This window comes from Mytilus edulis, chromosome 11, assembly GCF_963676685.1.
Source record: "Mytilus edulis chromosome 11, xbMytEdul2.2, whole genome shotgun sequence".
Lineage (NCBI taxonomy): Eukaryota > Metazoa > Mollusca > Bivalvia > Mytilida > Mytilidae > Mytilus > Mytilus edulis.
The window spans coordinates 15,229,925-15,250,349 of NC_092354.1; the positions used below are offsets into that span (position 1 = coordinate 15,229,925).

A 20,425-nucleotide genomic window follows, 5' to 3' on the forward strand; every position below is an offset into this window, starting at 1 on the left:
TGAAGAAGAGTCAAACCAATACACATTGTTTTAGAAATAAAGAATAAGGAGAAAACAGATACATATTTCCTTTCGAAGCTTACTTTAAGGTTTTGGTTTTGCACATTATTGAAGGCCGTATGTTGTCATGTAGTTTCTTACATCTATGTCATTTTGTCTCAAGTGGTTAGTTGTCTTAATGGTAATCATACCGCATCTTCAAATTTGTATGTATAAAAATAAACTGAGCCAATGCTCCGTGTTGAAGGCCGTACATTGACCTATACTGGTTTACTTTTATAATTTATTATTAGATGGAGAGTTGTCTCATTGGCACTTACACCACATCTTCCTATATCTTTTGAAACTCGAAGAAACAGTTATTTCTTTTTGTTACATAGGAAAGGTATCAGGGAACTATCTGACTAAAGACGTTTACTTTTAATATTTACATTGTTGGATTGTTGTCCACGATGTTGCCAAGATATAATCACTCTTAAATGTTCCATAAATAACGGACTATATTGTAAAATTACATTTTTAATTCCATTTCAATACAGTAAAATATCTTTTATTATAATCTATAAATATTTGTGTACCTTTTCAGCTCAGATAACTAACAGACCTAAATATTTCTTTCTCAATCCCAACTTTAACCTTTCAAGCCTAACATGTGTTTTCTTTCAATTTTCACTCCTATCTAGATCTCACCAATTTTACTCTAAAGTGCTATCTTCACATCACTCCTCTCTATACAAAATTCCTTTCCCACTCGAATTATCTATTTATGTAACAAAGTTAGTTATTTAACGAAAAATACAAAAATAGAAATTACAAACCAAGGAAGGAATGCACTTGAACTACATATTCTATCTAATAATGAAATTTCAAAATGAACTTAAATTATTTTACAACTAAATTCAAATGCTATACAATCTACGTGCACAGAAAGAAAAATAAGCAGTTCTTTGTTATCAGAAATATGTGATGAAAAATACAATTATGATAAAAATAAAAGTAAAAAAAAAATACATGTTAGATAAATTCAAAACAAAAATGAAATAAGATTCCATTATTGTGTAAGTCAAGTCTGTGATGTTTTTTTACATTCGTCTCAAGCTTTGGCAACACCCAGTCCGCATGCAATTTTATACTGGTTTCTCATTGGTCCATCGTCTGGCTAAAAATAAATGTGGGAAATTTTGGTCAATTTATAACTCTACATTAGTGTCGTTGTTTACACGTGTGTTTCATAACAAAATGAATGTCACATAATCTGTAAAGAATTTACAATAAAGATAATAATTTATAGTCAGAGGGAAGCTGACAGTTTTTATTTTAATATTTTTTATAATAATCAGGGACGTATATAGAATATAAGTCCTTGTAATAATTCAATCACTGCGGGCTCGGTGTTGACAAAGCTTGAGACGAATGTAAAAAAAACCATCCCGTTGGCCGACTTCTGAGGCCTGCTACTAATGATCCCGACAACAATGATAGTCGTGTCATATACCATTGTGTAGATAAATCAATTAAGATTTACGGCATATTAAGTTTAAGTAGGTTTTACAACCGAGAAATAAAAAATAACGTGAATTCGGGACTGGGTGTCATTTTTCAAAAAAAAAATAGTGAAGTACCTTGTGTTATATTAAGGTATATAGGACATTTTTTTTCTGAGACAAGTGCCTGTGTGTCAATTGTTTATGACAAATTTAAAAAAATCAATAATATTCTTTGTATACTAGTCCCTTTGGTATCTTTCGTACCTCTTCAAAGGTATTTATAGCCAAATATTGTTCTAATGTTAAAAAATATACATGCATATAATTCAAAAGTTAAAAATGTCATCACACCAAATCAAACGTTTATCGACATTACAAACATGTATTCATATCAATTTAAAAATTTTAATTATCTGTAAAAACAGATTAAGTCCTATCATCTTGTTAAATGTTTTACCATGGTATAAGCATACATAACAGCTCAGATTAACTTCATTATACTTGTAACAAGTTTTATGCATAGTTATATTACAGTATATTGTCATTCAAGTCTAATGTATTAATTCACATATAATTTACCTGCATTTAATAACAATGTGTTCGTTAGTTTTTTCAGAGTTAGGAGTTAAATTTAAAGGATATGTTACAATTAATAAATAGCAATCATATCCGACTGTCCTTCAAATAAAACAAAAGAATGACCCCACATTTTACCATCAGAACAAATTTTGATTTACGTTCCAAAGCGCCAGGACATTCTTACATTCATTTACTAATGAAGACATATACGTAGTAGCATTAAAATAGACATAATGATTGAAGAATGTTTTTAATTGACAATTCAAATAAAGCACAAATCAAATTAAATAATACAACTCCAATTAAAACGAATGTCAAATGAAAAATATTTTTTGTCTATATCTAAGTAATACAAATTAAGAAAAATAATGTATAGCTAAAAAAATTAATAACATTCATTTACCAAAAAACTATACTACAGTTTTGCTACATGACAATCATTTAACATGTTCTATTTACAAGTTTACATGATACATAGGATATATAGTATACCAACACTGTCAAAAATATATACAACAGAAAATATTTATTTAGAAATGACAACTGCTGCTGAATTGTTGCTATCAAAGTAGTATTTTTGTAAAAATAAAAGTCAATTACAACGGTTGACATCATTTATCATTGTTCCATATAGTCAGTCGTTTAGTTTTCTATTGTTTTCCTAATATGGTATATCAATCTTTTTCTACTAATAAACTAAAATTATACCAAGGACTTATTTCTATCATCAGCAGTACTAGTAGAAAAAAAAACTAAATAGTTTGAATTTGTCGACTGTGAAATTGTCTGCTAGTATAATATTCTAAAAATAATGTCAAAGGTTATTAGATTTTTAGAGTACATTGTTTGTATATTTGATAGTGGAAGGCAAGTTTTTATGATAAATATTTCAGTACAAAATAGTTTAATTTCTTAGAATGTTGTTTTTTTTGGAAAAGAAAAATGATAACTTGAACATGTTGAATTACACATTATTTTTGATAGGGAAAATTATGATGATTTTTGTTAATGCACGATGTGTACTTGTGTTAACCCAATGAAAATTGAAAATAAATAAATAATCACAATCATGTCATTACTATTACAAGATGTTAACTGCAATTAAAAATGAAAATGGAAATGAGGAATATATATATATGTCAAAGATACAACAACCCGACCATAGAACAAAGAGCAGAAGAAAGTCACCAGTATAATTTGGAGTTAAGTATGACGTCCATTATCACTGAACTAGTATATTTGTTTAGAGGCCAGCTGAGGGACACCTCTGGGTGCGGGAATTTCTAGCTGCACTGAAGACCTATTGGTAACCTTCTGTTGTTGTAGGTTCTGTGGTCGGGTTATTGTCTCTTGGACACACTCCCCATTTCCATTCTCAATTTTACTTTAATTATTTAAAATATTCAAAAGTGGAAAGTAGTGAAATGGCTGAAGAAAAACTAATGAATGTTTACATTGGATCAGTTTAAATAATTGAAAGAAACAAGATATGTGTTTTCTTGATTACTTGCCATTTTTAAATTAATAAGCATCTCGCTTATTTAGATTGTTTGATTGTTGATGATTGACTGAATTATTTCTACTATTTGCATATGCCCATTGTCTCTGGCAATGGTTAACGGTGACTTTCCGTCTTGTCCGTCTAAAGTTGGGTCAGCCATATTCGCCAAAAGTACGCATGCTATATCTTCATGTCCTAATTCACATGCCAAGAACAATGGTGTACTGCCATTCTCGTTAAAAGAATTGATATTTGAATTATTTTTGACTAGTAATTTCACTATCTCAGTGTGACCCATTAAACTACTCATGTGTAATGGTGATGCTCCTAACATAGAATTGAATACCAAATCTTCCTCCTTTCTGTCAGTGAATGATTTAACGTGTTCAGATGCATCCCCTAAAACCACCTTCCTTAAAAATTTAAAAAATTTCTCAGATACCAAGGTTTTCGGTTTATAAAATGGTAATCTGTATTTCAAGAAAACCTGTATTGAAATTTCCATATTATTAACACAGATTTCAGCGTCAGCCTTTTTTTCCAATAACATTTTGACAATTTCGATATGACCTTGTAATGAAGCTATGCACAACGGCGATATTCCAATGAGCATACATTTGTCTACTTCTATACATTTATGGTCGAGTAACTCAGAAACAACATCAACATGGCCTTTCTGACAGGCAATCCAGAGAGGAGAAGCCCCATCAATTCTGCTTGTATTTATATCTATAACTTTTTGATCCAGAAGGAGACGAACTATTTCTGTGTATCCACCCTTACAAGCTGCATATAATGATGTTGCCTGCTTGTCTGTACATTGGTTCACAAGTAACTCATCCGAATCATGTTTCAGTAAAAGAGATACAATATCTGTATGTCCTCTTTTACATGCAATATACAGCGGTGTCTTTTTCCTATATATTTTACCTTTATATATATCTATAGGGTGTGTTTTACAATCCAGAAGAAGAGATACAATTTCGATGTGGCCATATTTACAAGCTACATACAATGCTGTTTCCCAGAAAGGGGAATAGTATGAAAACTCGTTGACGTCAATATTTTCCCTAAGTAATATTGAAACTATTTCAACGTTTCCGTTTTTACAAGCCTCATACAATGGAAATATTGACAACGTCCCCGATTGCTTATTAGCATTAGCCTTTTTGTTTGAGTGCAGCAATCTATGGACTATGTCAGGATGATTTTGATTGCATGCTATATATAAGGGGTGTTCATCGTAATTGTTACAGTTGTTTGTGTCTGCATTATTATCTAGACACCAGTCTACTAGTTCTATAATACCGACACGGCAACTGACTGCAAGGGGTGAATCTCCTGTTTGATTGTCAATCGTTTCTGTTAACTTTGCTTTTGTCGATGTTTCAATATGTTTTAAATGGGTAAGGAAATTACTTCGAAATGATTGTGTGCAAAAGTTAACGTTCCCAAATACATCATGTATATTTCCTTTCTTCCATTCATCAATCATCCATTGAATGTATTCTTCAATGGGCAATTTTGAGTTACTAACACTAATTTCTATTACTTTGCTTGTAAACATTGGATCAATGTATTTTGATAAGCTGTGTTGTAATTCATCGATACTTCTTTTGCTTTTAACTGTTATCAAAGCATCTTTTCGACATTTATCTTCATAAGTAGTAATAGTAAATGTGCTTAGATCGTCTTCGGGTATTTGCAATTTGTATTTTGCATTATAACAGTAATATTTGTGTTTTTGTCGATAGTAGTTGTCAGGTATAAAGATATGATAGTTTGCAAATCTTTGCGAAATAATAGGTACAGACTCTCCTTCTTCTGATAAGAACATTTGACGTATACATTTACTACTTGCTGTTCCCATTAAAGATTTAAGTTCAATTTTAGAAAATGAGTTTGTGTAACAATATAAGGTATCTCGGAATAGTTTGTTCCCATTGTTCCTGTTTACGGGCATATAAATAGATTTTGTCATGTCACTAAATACCCTTTCATTGTAAATCTGTAATAAATCTTCAGGTATAATGATACCATATCTTTCATATTCCCAATAACTGTCATTTTTTATATTTTCTTCTGAAATTACAAACATTCTATTAATAAAATCACTACTGGAATCCTGGATTAGCCCTATGACTTCAGTTTTGCTAATATCACTCATATGTTTTTTCAATTTATTGCGGAACATTTTTTTATTTTTATTTCTATTATCTTGTAGGTATCCTTCAACACAGTCATGTTTTGCCATATGAAAGAATATTATTTTCATATACGTATTAATGGAATCATCAGGTATTACAATATATGGAACCATATATTCATCAGTATGATCTTTGGTTTTCTTTCCTGCTAGTACAAACATTTTGTTGATAAAATCAATACAAGAAGTTTTGATAATTGTTTTTATCTCCCTGTTGGTCAATGTTTTAGCATAGGCAGTTACCGATTTGAAGTCGATATGATTATCTTTATCCAGTGTGTATCTAGTAATTTCTTCAGATTGAGGCATCAACTTGAACACTTTTATAATACACGTTCGTAAGTCTTCACCGGGAAGTTCAACAAAGAAATTGTACTGGTTGGAAAAAGATTTATCTAACATAAAACGTTGGTATAGAACTTTTTCAGCCGCATATTTCACTAGAAGTTTTGGCATATGTCGGATTGATGCAAAATAGTAAACAAAAAAATCGAACACGTCTTCTTCAACTATTGCAAAATAAAAGCCTTCTAATGAATTAACGATTGTTCTGTTTAAAGAAGTAGTGAGCTCTCTTTTTACATCCATGGCTGATATTCTCTCTTTAATATTGTTTGTATTTCTGAAATCAAGTATCATAGTTTCATCGTCGGTGAGATCATCATTTAGAACTCTCTCTTCTAATTTATTATTGAATACAACTAATAGGAATAAGGCACATAACTGTGTTTGCTCTTGCTCTGGATTTTCTGACAAAATAATGTTTAGACACCATTTTGCGAAATTTACATTGCCTAAAGTACATCCTAACGACAAAGCTGTAATTTCATACTCATTATCTTTTATGTGCACAAGATCTGATAGTGTTGATGGTTCAAGCTGTTTCAAATGGTCGGAAAAGTAGTTCACAAAGGACTGGTTTTTCAAATTCTTATTTTTAATAACAACATATATATTTCCTTTGCCCCAGTCTATTATCATTCTGTCCATGTACGTTCTAATAAGGCTAAATGGACATTTAATGAGTCCCTCGTTCAATTCTAATACATCCCGAACAACATAATCGAGAGATTGACAATCTGAATATGTGTTCTTTTCTTTTAATTCATTTTCAGTAACAACTTCAATCATTTCGTGAACCAAAACATCCCTCGCTGTTTGAATTAGTTCCGTTATTTTTAATATATGTAGTGTCCTTGTATAGTTAATTACTTGTCTGATAGTTCTATTATCTTTCATGTCGTTTATCAAATCTTCATATACTTCTGTGGAACCCAAAAGTTTCTTTGTATACAATGCTAAGTATTGGTCCTCTAATTCGATCCCGTAATGTTCATACTCTTTGTCACTTTCGTGTTTTATATCCTTTTTCGTAGTAACAAACATTTTACGTAAAAAATCATTACTTGCCGTTTGAATCAGTGATTCAATTTTGTCATCCTGTAGTTCTGCCATAAAAGTAAGTAATGATGTTTGGAATATCTCTGTATGTCTATTCCTGTTATGCTCAAAATACCCTTCAATGTGACAGGATTTTGTCAGTCCATCAAACCATCGGGTCATGTACAATTGCATGCAATCTGTGGGAATAACAACACCATAGCATTCATCTTCCAAATTAGAACTAACATCAGTGTCCTCCATCGTCATCACACAAAGTCGATCTATAAAATCTTGACTAGCATGTTCAATCAAATGTTGGATCTTTGATCTGTCAAGCCTTTCAATGAAGTGAAGTAACTCAGTACGGAATATTGTATTTGTCTGATTTCTGTTATGATTTATATGTGCATATACGTTATTTGACCTTGAAGTATCTTCAAACACTCTTCCTATATAATCCCGTCTGATATCAGTCGGTATAACAACTCCATAACGCATGTATTCATAAGGAGTATTTAACTTGATATCTTCTTTTTCCATTATAAACATTAAATCTACAAAACTAGTACTGCAACTTTTGATTAGTTCTTTAATTCTAGTTAAGCTTATATTTGTCATATATGATTGTATTTCAGTGCAAAATTTCTTGTTTCTAAAGCATTCACAATACCTCGTGTAAAGACTAACTTCATTAGACTTCGTCATATCGTCAAACATCCTTTTTATTAATTCAGCTTGTAAGTGTGCATGGTCTAGTATGATCCCATAAGGACAGTCCATTGTTATGTTATTCACATCCATAACAAACATACTGCATACAAATCCACTAGATGAAGTTTTTATAAGATTTGATATTTCATCATCTTGAAGATTTTCAGTAATAATACATAAACTGTCTTGAAATGTTTTATTTTTTCTATTCCTATTTAACCATAGACATTCCATCCCATCATTAGGTTTTTTCATATCATCGAACACTCTTTTAGTGTACAATTGTAAGTTATCACCTTGAACAGTAATTACATACTCTTTATTTTTTGAATCGTGAGATTGATCTGGTTCTTTGATCACAAATCGTTCTTCAATTACTTTCTTATCGGCATGCCTTATCAATAATTTAGCAAAATCTGTTTGGGTAACTTCGTTTTTTGTTCCAAAATAGTAAGCAAGAAAATCAAACAGCTTATCATGAATGGTATGATAAACACCCTTTTCATTCGACACAAATGTCCCAGTCAATGTGTCAAGTTCTTTTATCAACGATTTTAATCTAACATGTTCATTGATACAACAATCCTCAAGAATATCCTCTAAAATAGTTTTGGCTTTAGCATCATTACATAAAACTGTCTTGTCTAAGTGATTGTTGCAAATAACCAATAGCAACAGAGCAATAATTTTATACTTACCTTCATTACAGTCAACAAAAAGATCGTTAAGTTCATTTTCAAAACTAGAAAAGGGATCTTCTAAAAAAGTGTTCATGAAAAAATTTGACTGGTCCTTTTTTGTATTTAACAATTTGCATAAAAGAGGAAAGAAGTCATACTGATATAAACATTTAAGCTTTTTTGTATCAGCGTTCCCAAAATACTTTAATAACATACTTTCTTTTTCTGAATCTATTAACGCTATGCTTTTGTCAACTAAGTTACATATACATGTTCTAAAAAGATGAAAATCAGAATGCTTAAAGCCTTCATCCTGAAATACCTGTAATCTGCATGTAAACATTATTTTTACAGCGTTTGTTTCTAGAATCTTACTTATATCCTTTAATGATTTTTTCCATGCATCCAGCCTGTTTGTGTTTGCTGTAAAATTTCCACAAAAATCATCCACGACAAACAAAGTAGGTCTGTTGGACATAAAGTTCTCTTTAATTTCTTCCGGACTGTTCACTTTCATAATGGTATATCCATCTTTTATCATTTCCAATGCCACATGCTGAACCAGAAACGACTTTCCTACCCCGGACGGACCAACAACAGACACGCACACATGTTTCTGTAGGCAATCCTTTATCCACTCACTAGCCCGTGTATTAACGAAATATTCATCCTCTTTCTTCCATTGTTCTAGTTTGTCAATCATCCAATCTGAATTGAATAGTAAATAAATATTTGGAGTATTTGGAGGGTTGTTTATTTATCAACAATTTATGGGGAAAATTAAAAATTTGAAAACAAATTTCGCGAAAGTGTACGCATACATAGGTACTTTTTAATAGCTAAATACGATTTTTCTATTCCGGTCATCAGCGGTGTACATTAGTAAATGATAAAATAAATGCAAAAGTATAGTACAAACATTTGCTTACCCTTCATTTGTCCTTATCGATTCGTGTAAAAGAATGTAAGAGTGTTAGGTACTCTGTCAGGTATTTAATTGTTATTGATGTCTATCAAATTATATAGGGGTTATATATCACTCTTGATACTTTGATAGCCTAATTAGAACAATGTGATATGGGATTTGCTTATTGTTGAAGCCGTACGATGACCTTTTTTTCAACTTCTATGTCAGTTAGTCTCTGGTAGAGAGTTGTTTCATTGGAATTTATACAACATCTACTTATTGTTATACCAAAGGTCTGCATGGCTTTACTGTCCTTTTTTTAATAAATTTGTTGACAAGGTAATAATCTGAGCAGAATGCATGAATGAAGTGTTGCCAATGAATTGATTATATACAGGTCATTTTCGTTTTATCTACATACAAGACATGTACAGTCGCACGTTAAAAACCCTTTTTACAAGTTTTTTTAGGAAGTTTTAGGTTTTTCCCTTTAAAAAAACCCAAATTCCAAAAACTTTATACACGATTAGATTCAGCATATTAAAAAGCCCAGAGAATTCAATTTTAATTAAAATCAAACTAAGTTAAATTTTGAAGCCTAATTTTTTATGAAATCAAACAAAGTTTAAATTTAGACCCTTTGGACCTCAATGTGGACCAATTTAAAAACGGGACCCAAATTCCAAACACTTTATACACGGTTAGATTCAGCATATTAAACAACCCCAAGAATTCAATTTTAATTAAAATCAAACTAAGTTAATTTTTTAAGCCTTTGGACCTTAATGTAGACCAATTTGAAAACGGGACCAAAAATTAAAAATCTAAATACACAGTTAGATTTGGCATATCAAAGAACTCCCATAATTCAATTTTTGATGAAATCAAACTAAGTTTAATTTTGGACCCTTTGGACCTTAATGTAGACCAATTTGAAAACGGGACCAAAAATTAAAAATCTAAATAAACAGATAGATTTGGCATATAAAAAAACTCCAATAATTCAAGTTTTGATGAAATAAAACAGAGTCTAATTTTTGACCCTTTGGACTTCAATGTTGACCAATTCAAAAACGGGGCTCAAAATCCAAAAACCTAATACACGGTTAGATTCAGCATAACAAAGAACCCCATATATTCAATTTTTGTTGAAATCAAAATCAGTTTAATTTTGGACCCTTTGGACCTTAATGTAGACAAATTTGAAAACGGGACCAAAAATTAAAAATCAAACAAAGTTTAATTTTGGACCCTTTGGACCTCAATGTTGACTAATTTGAAAATGGGGCCTTAATCAAATAAAAAAACTTACTGCACGGTTAGATTCAGCATTTTAAATAGCCCCACGAAATCAAGAATAAAACCCCATTGAAATTGGTCAAGAAATAAGCAATTTATACAAAGTATAAGAAAAGTATTGTTTTTTACTCTTTTTGGACCCTAATTCCTAAGCAGTTAGGACCATGTCCCTAAAAATCAATCCCAACCTTCTTTTTTTTGGTATAGAACCTTGTGGTACAATTTCAGAAAGATCCATACACTTACACACAAGTTATTGTCTTAAAACTAGAAAAATGCTATTTTGAACCCCTTTTTATGCCCCTTATTCCTAAACGGTTGAGACCATAACCCCAAAAATCAATCCCAACCTTCCTTTTGTGGTTCTATTCCAGACCATATGAGTATTTGGACCATACGCGTATGGTCATCACCATATGCGTATACTCATATGGTCCGACCATATGCGCATGGTCGGACCATATGAGTATATATACTGGATTGGTTATTAACGGGCCGGACCTTATGAGTATTTGGACCATATAGTTATTTTTTCAAATATAAATAAACTTTATCTAAAAAAAAAACAATAATGTTTACATGAAAATGTATAAATTTTATAATTTAAAGGCTATATTAAAATCAAATATTGATGCCACAGTTAGTTTTCATCACGAATTGTATTCTTAACTTCACGCTTAGGATCGCATTTATTTCCACACGGTATCATAACTTATTCTGCATTTGCACGTCTTGATTGTGCACGATCCTTAGCAGTTAAACTATTTGCATTCAAACGAAAAGTTAGCCTTCTTATCAGCTGCGTGCAGTGATACCGAAGTTCGGAAACTCCATAACAGTCCTTAAGAAATTATCGAAATATATACCTAAGTCGACATAGTGCCATGCACTCGTAACAACAAGTCGGTAATGACTATTACTATATGTATAAAATGTGTTTGCTATAGTGACCAGTGAGTAAAGTTAAATGCACGAAACTGCTTTTTTTTTATTATTATATGATTTAATGACCTTTGATATCGTCTTTTTAATGACGTGACAACTACAAGGGTTGTACCTTATGAAGAGTTAGGTGTTACCTGTAAACTTGGTAATAACCCAGACCATACGCGTACGGTCGGATTATACGCGTATGGTCCAAATACTCATATGGTCCGGAACAGTTCCAAACCTTGTGTATTAATTTCATAGAGATCCATTCACTTAAACTAAAATTATTGTGCAAAAACCAAGTGTCTTCGGACGACGACAACGACGTGATACCAATATACGGTTTGTGGACGAAAACAAATCTGTAGCCCTTTTCACAAAAAATCTTAAGTGTAAAATTAATCTAACGATAAAAATATTTAGTTGAATTGTTAAGGAATATTTTAGACTTACGATAAATTTTACACTTAAGATTTTTTGTGAAAAGGGCTACTGGTTGATGGTTTCGGCCAATGTAAAATAAAATGCTTCTCAGAGCGCAGCCTGACACGGTGCAGAGATCAAATGTTTGACATAATATAGTTTCTGACACAAAATAAATGTGGCCAAAGATCTAAAAATTAGACAATTAATTTACCTAGAATGGGCTCATATCAATAATTTAACAACATGGTAAAATTAAAAAAAAAGAAGAAAAAAAAAAGAAATTTCAATTGCACAGTATTGTGCAATACCAAGAAATCTTCAATTACACAGTACTTGGGCAAAAGCAAGAAATCTTCACTCGCACAGTATTGAACAATAGCACAGTATTGCGCATAAGCAAAAAATCTTCAATTGCACAGAAATGCGCAAAAGCAGAAAATATCCAATTGCACAGTATAGCGCAATGGCAAGAAATCTTCAATTGCACAGTATTGCGCAATGGCAAGAAATCTTCAATTGTACAGTATTGCATTTGTTGTTTGTCTCCTGTCATATCAGTATTTTTTGCCTTTATATATTTATCAGGAATGATCAATGTAAACATTAAATGTTTTAAGAAAAAAAATTATTTGTTTCGGGCAATTACCCGCAAAAGTCGATCCAAGCCTTCCCCGGTGGTATGGTATCTTGCATTACAATTTCTGAGAGGTCTATACACTTAAACCCAAGTAATTGTCTTGAAACTAAAAAAAATGTTATTTTTGGCCCCTTTGTGTCCCCTAATTCCTAAAATGTTGGGACCATAATCAATCCCAACTTTCCTTTTTTGGTTTGAAACCTTGTGTATGAATTTCACAGAGATCCATTCACTTAAACTTAAGTTATTGTCAGGAAACCAAGTTTTTTTCGGACTACGCGGACGACAACAACGATGACGATGACGACAACATGATATGAATATACAACCGCAATTTTGCGTCGATAAAAAGTAGTGTTGTCAACGGTTAATCGGTTAACCGGTTAACCGTTCGAACGAATGACTACCGAATACCAAAAAAGTTAACAGGTTAACCAGACTTTTTTCAATTTTAATAGATTTTATATAAATTTGTATTGAAATCATTAAATAGTTGTGTTTTCTTAAAAAAGTGTCGTCATGGTAATTATTTGACGGATCAATTGTCCAGTATATTGATTGGTATTGTTAATCCAAAAATATAAAATTAATTAGAACTTGTCCTTCAGCTCGGGGCAATCTCTGAAGTAAACATAACTAGTTTCATGTTTTTAACAGTAATTTTTAATCAGTAATACGATTAAATTTTACGATTTACTTCATTATTTCATTTTTGATCTTATATTGTGGTGACCTACATGTGAATGTTCATTCTCCGTCGTGCAAGTCTTTGTCATACTTTGAAATAAATGCTAACTCAAAAACTGTAAAAAGCAAACCAACGTGAATGTAATCAATGTATACTTGATGGTACGAATATCAGGATTAATCAATTTTAATTGAAACACATCACATTAGACAACAAGACAAAATGGAAAAATCATCGGTTTCAGACATATTTAATTCTACGAAATCAAGACGTTGTTTTTTTTTATTTTTCAATTTGAAGTTAGTACAAAAGCCATAGTTGATACCGTGTATTTGATTATTAAAAGTTAAACTCCGACAGGAATCTTCACAAACAAATCTTATAAAACCGAAGGTCAAACTTCAATTCATCGTATTATAAAAAAATAAAATGACTTGGATGGAATGTAGTCACTTTGACACTCATACCACATCTTCTTATAACGATTTGTAGGGTACTATTGATAAGGCTTTCAAACATTAACTTCAACTACCGGTTAACCGGTTAATCGGTCGAACGATTTTACGAGTAACCGGTTAGGTAAAAGTGTACAACTTGACAACACTAATAAAAAGTCAAAAAAAGAAAACGAACACTCTTTTCTTATTACAAATTCCACCAAATATATATATTTCAAATGATATATGCTTTTTTGAATATCTATTTAATTCAGAATATCCAACAGAATCCATATATTTAAGTTTTTTGGATATTGCAGGGCCAACATGTGCAATATGTATATTATCATGCTATTGAAGATTGAAATTAACAAATAAAAATGGTTTTGCAGCAAACAACGAATGTCTGTATACTAATTCAAACCAGCAATTAGAAATCTCAGTTATTGCTTACAAAATTGAATTGTTTCATCTGGATATCTCAATTTCAACTTGAAAATATTGCAGTACCAATTTTTACAAGGCGGATAATGGATTACATTGAATTTCAATTTGTACTATGCTATACATATTTATATATTTTATTTAGTCTGAATGTAAAATATGTTAATTTATTACCTGGAACTTTCTTTCGATTGGCTTTTAGATATTCAATTTCTTCTCTTAGTTCGTTGACTGAAAAGAAAGAACACAATGATTTCATCTTTACAATTTGGTGGTTTTCTCTCCTAATTTCAATGAATCACAGACCAAACACACAACAACTTAACATTGAGCAATGAAAAAAAATAAAATAAAACCTGTGAGACTGACATGTACATCATAAAGTATTTCCATACACCAAATATAGCTGACCTATTGCATTTAGTACTAGAAAAAAAAAGACCAAAACTCAAAAACTTAACTTTGACCACTAAACTATTAAAATGAGATCAAGGTCAGATGACACCTTACATAATGTACAATCATTCCATACACCAAATAAAGGAGACATATTGCATATAGTATACGAAAAGCAGATCAAAACACAAAAACGTAACCAGTGAACCATGGAAATTAGGTCAAAGTCAGATGGCACCTGCAATGTGGACATGAACACCTTAAAGTCATTCCTTAAACCAAATATAGAAGACATATTGCATACAGTATAAGAAAGAACAGACTGAAACACAAAAAGTAAAGTATAACAACTGAACCTTGAAAATGAGGTCAAGGTCAGATTACACCTGCAATTTGGACATGTACACCCGCAATTTAGACATATACACCTTACAGTCTTTCCATGCACTGAATATACTAGCATTGACTCGACCTATTGCTTATAGTATCTGAAATATGGACTTGACTACCACAACTTAACCTTCTTCACTGATTCATGAAATGAGGTCGAGATCAAGTGAAAACTGTCTGACGGGCATGAACACCTTGCAAAGTATACGTTTACCAAATATAGGTATCCTAATACTCATAATAAGAAAGAAATTATTATTTCAAACAAAGTTTAACCTTTTTCAAGTTGTCACTGAACCATGAAAATAAGGTCAAGGACAATGGACATGTGACACACAGAAACTTTGTCACATGAGGCATCTATATACAAAGTTTGAAGCATATAGGTCTTCCACCTTCTGATAAAGCTTTTAAGAAGTTAACTAACGCTGCCTGATCCATTTCGCTATGTCAAGCTTTCAACAACAAGCATGCAAAGTCGCAGGCTTGACAGACACTAAAGATTGAGCAGCAAGAACGAATAGCTAGAAGAAAGAAACTGACATCAAATAAATTTCACATCCTCCTCCTTCTTTAAACCAATATAAATACTACTACCTGATGTGTTTATCACATTTATCATATTTATGTTAGAGAAGAGTACCTTGTTTAGTTGTTTTCTTTTCCAGTATATCAATCCTTTTGTTAAGCTTCAAAATATAGCTATTAATTTCAATGCATATTGAGTCCACTTGGCATTTTAAGTCATCTATCACCGTTTTATTTTGGCTTACTGAAATATCCAATTTTTCAAATTTATCTGAGATATCGACTTGGAATTTATTTAACGTAGTTAAACATTCTTCCAGGTTAGTAATGGTTATATTAATCTGAGTCAACTCTCCATGATTTTTATCTTGCATTTCCTGTAAACTCCTTGATATATTGTTTTTATTTTCTTCCATCTGTTTGCTTGTTTTGAGTTCATTGGTTATTATTTGTTCCTCAATGCTTTGTATTTGTCTTTGAATGATAATTTTAGCGTATTGTACTGTCTCCATTTGGTCTTGTAGATGCAAAACTTTTGCTTCAAGCGTCAGTTGAGTTGACAGTAATTTTTTCATCGATCCATCCAAAATTATCGATTTAGCAAGATTCGCATCAGCAACATCTTGAGCGTTACCTAGACCTTTTATTGCCTGAAAAGAAATTGACTTTTTAGATTTTAGTTCACCAAACAAGGAAAACGCCGAATGAAGATTATAACTAGAGCAACTGCACTGAAACTAATGCTTTAATAAAATTGAGAATGGAAATGGGGAATGTGTCAAAGAGACAACAACCCAACCATAGAAAAAACAACAGCAGAAGGTCACCAACAGGTCTTCAATGTAGCGAGAAATTCCCGCACCCGGAGGAGTCCTTCAGCTGGCTCCTGAAGTCATATACAACATAAAAGTCATATACACAATAAAACTTATCATTCATGATGACACGAGGGCCCATAATAAAGTGCACAGGGTGATTAAACAAAAACTTGATGTAAAGTGTGCTTTCATGATCCTAGCTAAAAATGTCATTATAAGTATTGAATGCTTCTTTTTGTAACTTCACAGGGTTGTAAATGCGTTAATCGTGCGCACCTTTTCAGAATGAAGCGCTTCAGCTTCATAGAAAATGTACTTTGGTCAACGTTTTTACAACCCAATAAAGTTAAAAAAAAAAAAGAAGCATTCAAATGTTAAATGAAACTTCAAAATTATAAGAAAAAAGTAAAAACACAAAAATACTGAACTCCGAGGAAAATTCAAAAAGGAAAATCAAAAATCAAAAGGCAAAATCAAAAGTCCAAAAACATCAAACGAATGGATAACAACTGTCATATTCCTGACTTGGTACAGGCATTTTCTAATGTAGAAAATGGTGGATTGAACCTGGTTTTATAGCTAGCTAAACCTCTCACTTTTATGACAGTCGCATCAAATTCCATTACATTGTCAACGATGCATGAACAAAACAAACATACTCAAAGAGTAAAAATGTCAACAATAGGGGTACAACAGTCAATATTGTGTTATCATCTTAATATCACTACATAAACAACAAATGTAACAAAGTAGCACAAAAAGGCATACATCAAATTTAACATTCTCATTTTGCTTATCTTATACGGCTGAATTTATCTATGTAAAGTCTACCCATAAATGAAAGAAGGTTTTCATTACTGGTGTAAAATTGCGCGTTTGAAATTCGCACAGGTAGACATAAAAATAATTTTGTCGTATGACGGCATACATAAATGCAGACTCACGTAAAGTAGATATAACAAAAAACAGACTTACAGCAAAATAATAAATAAAATAATGGTGTGGTTCAAAGTATGACGGGACACATAAGTACAGTTTCACGTCAAATACGGCTGAATTTATCTATGTAAAGTCTACCCATAAATGATAGAAGGTTTTCATTACTGGTGTAAAATTGCGCGTTTGAAATTCGCACAGGTAGACATAAAAATAATTTTGTCGTATGACGGCATACATAAATGCAGACTCACGTAAAGTAGATATAACAAAAACCAGATTTAACAGTAAAAGTAATAATAATAAATAAAATAATGGTGTGGTTCAAAGTATGACGGGATACATAAGTACAGTTTCACGTCAAATGTATATCATAAAAAACAGACTAAACAGAAAAAGTAGTCTTATTGAATAAAATAGTTTAGTCATTCATAGTATGTCAAGATCCTTAAGTAAAAGTAATATCAATAAATGAAATAATTTTGCCGTTCAAAGTATGTGGTTTTACGTAACCACAGAGTCACTTCAAATGAATATCTAAAAAAGACATATAAAAGAATACTATAATACGTAATTAAGATGATAACAAACGTCAGTACGCAAAATCTATACTTCAAGACCATCTTGTATTATTTGTGAAGTTGATACGGAATATTTATCAACAAGTTCTGGGTATCTTCCGATGAACTTTTTTAGAAAAAGGACGAGACGTTCTTTGACATACCCCTGGTTCATCAATTTTCTGCTCAGACACTGGTGACGTTTTACAAAGTCTGAATAGGAGCTGCAAGCTCTTGAATACCTTATAAGTTGGGAAATGTATATTCCATATGCAGGTGAAGTTGGTATATTACTACTAAGGTGGGGGAAATTGATAATTTCAAAATTAAAATCGTCTCGTTTGTCATAGATTCTGGTACTGAGATGACTGTGTATGTCAAATTCGAGGTATAAGTCTAAAAATGAGGCAGAGGAAGCCGTGTCTGTGGTCTCTTTAATTTCTAGTTCTGGTGGGTATATTAATGGAATCCAATCAGAAAAGTTCGGATTGTTAATGGAAAGAACATCATCAATATATCTGAAAGTGAAATTAAATAACCTGGCTTCTTTGATCTTCTTGTTTTTGACAAGTGTCTGAAGGAACTCCGATTCATATGAAAATAAGAAGAGGTCGGCAAGGAGAGGCGCACAGTTCGTTCCCATAGGAATGCCGACAATTTGTTGGAAAAGTCTACCTCCAAATTCAACAAATATGTTGTCAATAAGAAACTCCAGCATACTGATCACTTGTTCCTCTGTGTAGTATGTTTTACCCTTTTGTTCCTTATTAACAAAATATGCCTTATGGTATCCCAAAGTGATAAATTTATAGCGTATGCTACCATTTTTATGATGAAAAGCATTGTGAATTATTTCTTTTAGACGGGTTTTCAATTTCACATGGGGAATGGTTGTATACAAGGTTGAAAAATCAAAAGTTTTAATAGAACTAATTTCAGAAAAAGACCGAGATTTAAAATTATCCAGAAGTTCTTTAGAGTTTTTCAGAATCCACATATGGTTAATACCACTACGTGAGTAAACAGTTTCACAGTATATCTGAAGACCCTCTTTAACTGCGGACAGAATTTTAGTCAATCTAAGGGACAATTCTTTAGTAGAACAAGCAGATGAGCCGGCAATGTACCGTTGTTTGTACGGAATTTTGTGAAGTTTAGGTATCCAATACAAACAAGGTAAGTCCTCCGATTTGTTGTTCAATGCAATGTTCATAGAAGCCATGAAGGACTTATGATTCGCCAAAATCTCATCCTTGTCAAATGATATGTTTTTGTATGTGGGATTACCTGAGTGTTCATTTATTCCTAATTCTTTTATAAGACACTCGTAGTAATACGATTTACATACAAAGACAATATTATTTGAAGCTTTGTCCGCAGGAACAACAACATACTTATCTTGAAGAGATGATAGACATTTCACAACCTCTTTGTCACTGAAAATGGACTTAGGTCGATCATTCACACAGTTTTTCAACTTATGAATGCGACGTTTTATCAGAGACCTGATTGTTTTGACCCATTCTGACAAAGTGTCCAGTTGCACTTCTTCTCGCTTAGCCCATGCTCTGGCGTAGTTCTCAATGGAATCCATAATTATTTTGAAGTTATGGTTCCAATTGATGTGTTGGGGTTCTCTAAACTTAGGACCACGAGAAATCACCTTTCGGAGATTTTCATGTTGAATTATGTTTAGATCCCCAGTAATAACATGGCCAGAGGGGCTGTAATTGTAAGGCGAGTTGGAACAGTCACATGTCAGAGGTTTATTTAGGTATTGTTCTAAATCAAGGTCCTGTAATGCTTGTTTATAGTTAAATATTTTGGGTGCAATGGTTTTGGTGTAACTGTAGGATACAATAGGAACAGACTGATTTTGAAAATAAATAGGAATTTTAGATGTTACCTCCTTGTGATGTAGAACGTTGCTGATGTTGATTGCATCAATTCCTCTATTGTTAAAGTGAACAGGAAGGAATTTCCTCTTTTCCTCATGTAAAGGTTCCGATCTTACTGGTTTAAAGAGACGGAAAAGAGCTACATCACAAATTATACTGACAAGTCTGTATATTGGAGAAAATGTATTAGTACCTCCTTTGTCAAGTGCATAATCTCTCAAACATTTTAGAAAATTAACCGGCAGTGAAAAAAGAATAGTTCTAATGTAATGTAACCCTAACGGATGATGCAGATGAGAAAGAAGGTCATCAAAGCTTCCAGAGGCCGATCTCGATTTGGAAGACTTTTTTACATTAGGCCGATGGTAACGTTTTTGTCCATGACTACGTTGGTTTCGTAAGGTAGTATTAAACAAACTCATTACATTAACATCACTGCAGGCTGGACTTGACAAATTTCCTACTCCTTTGACATTATCATTGCAACCATATGGCATTGCAGTACCTAGTTCCCTTATCCAGAAATTTTCTCTATCTTTTCGGAAAGGAGTACTAAGTACTGGACTATTTGTGTGGTGATAAAT

General features: G+C 32.1%; 1 protein-coding gene across 1 annotated transcript in view; it reads right to left on the reverse strand.

Annotated features, from left to right (window-relative positions):
* Window positions 1-530: 530 nt before the first annotated feature.
* LOC139495210 (uncharacterized) overlaps window positions 531-20,425 on the reverse strand; it is a 40,035-nt gene continuing 20,140 nt past the window's right edge. Inside the window, exons 4-6 of the mRNA XM_071283427.1 lie at window positions 15,745-16,279; window positions 14,490-14,546; window positions 531-9,255 (exon numbers count right to left, since the gene is read on the reverse strand). Coding sequence (XP_071139528.1) covers window positions 3,608-9,255; window positions 14,490-14,546; window positions 15,745-16,279 — 6,240 coding nt within the window. The 3' untranslated portion in view covers window positions 531-3,607. The remainder of the gene's footprint in view (window positions 9,256-14,489; window positions 14,547-15,744; window positions 16,280-20,425) is intronic.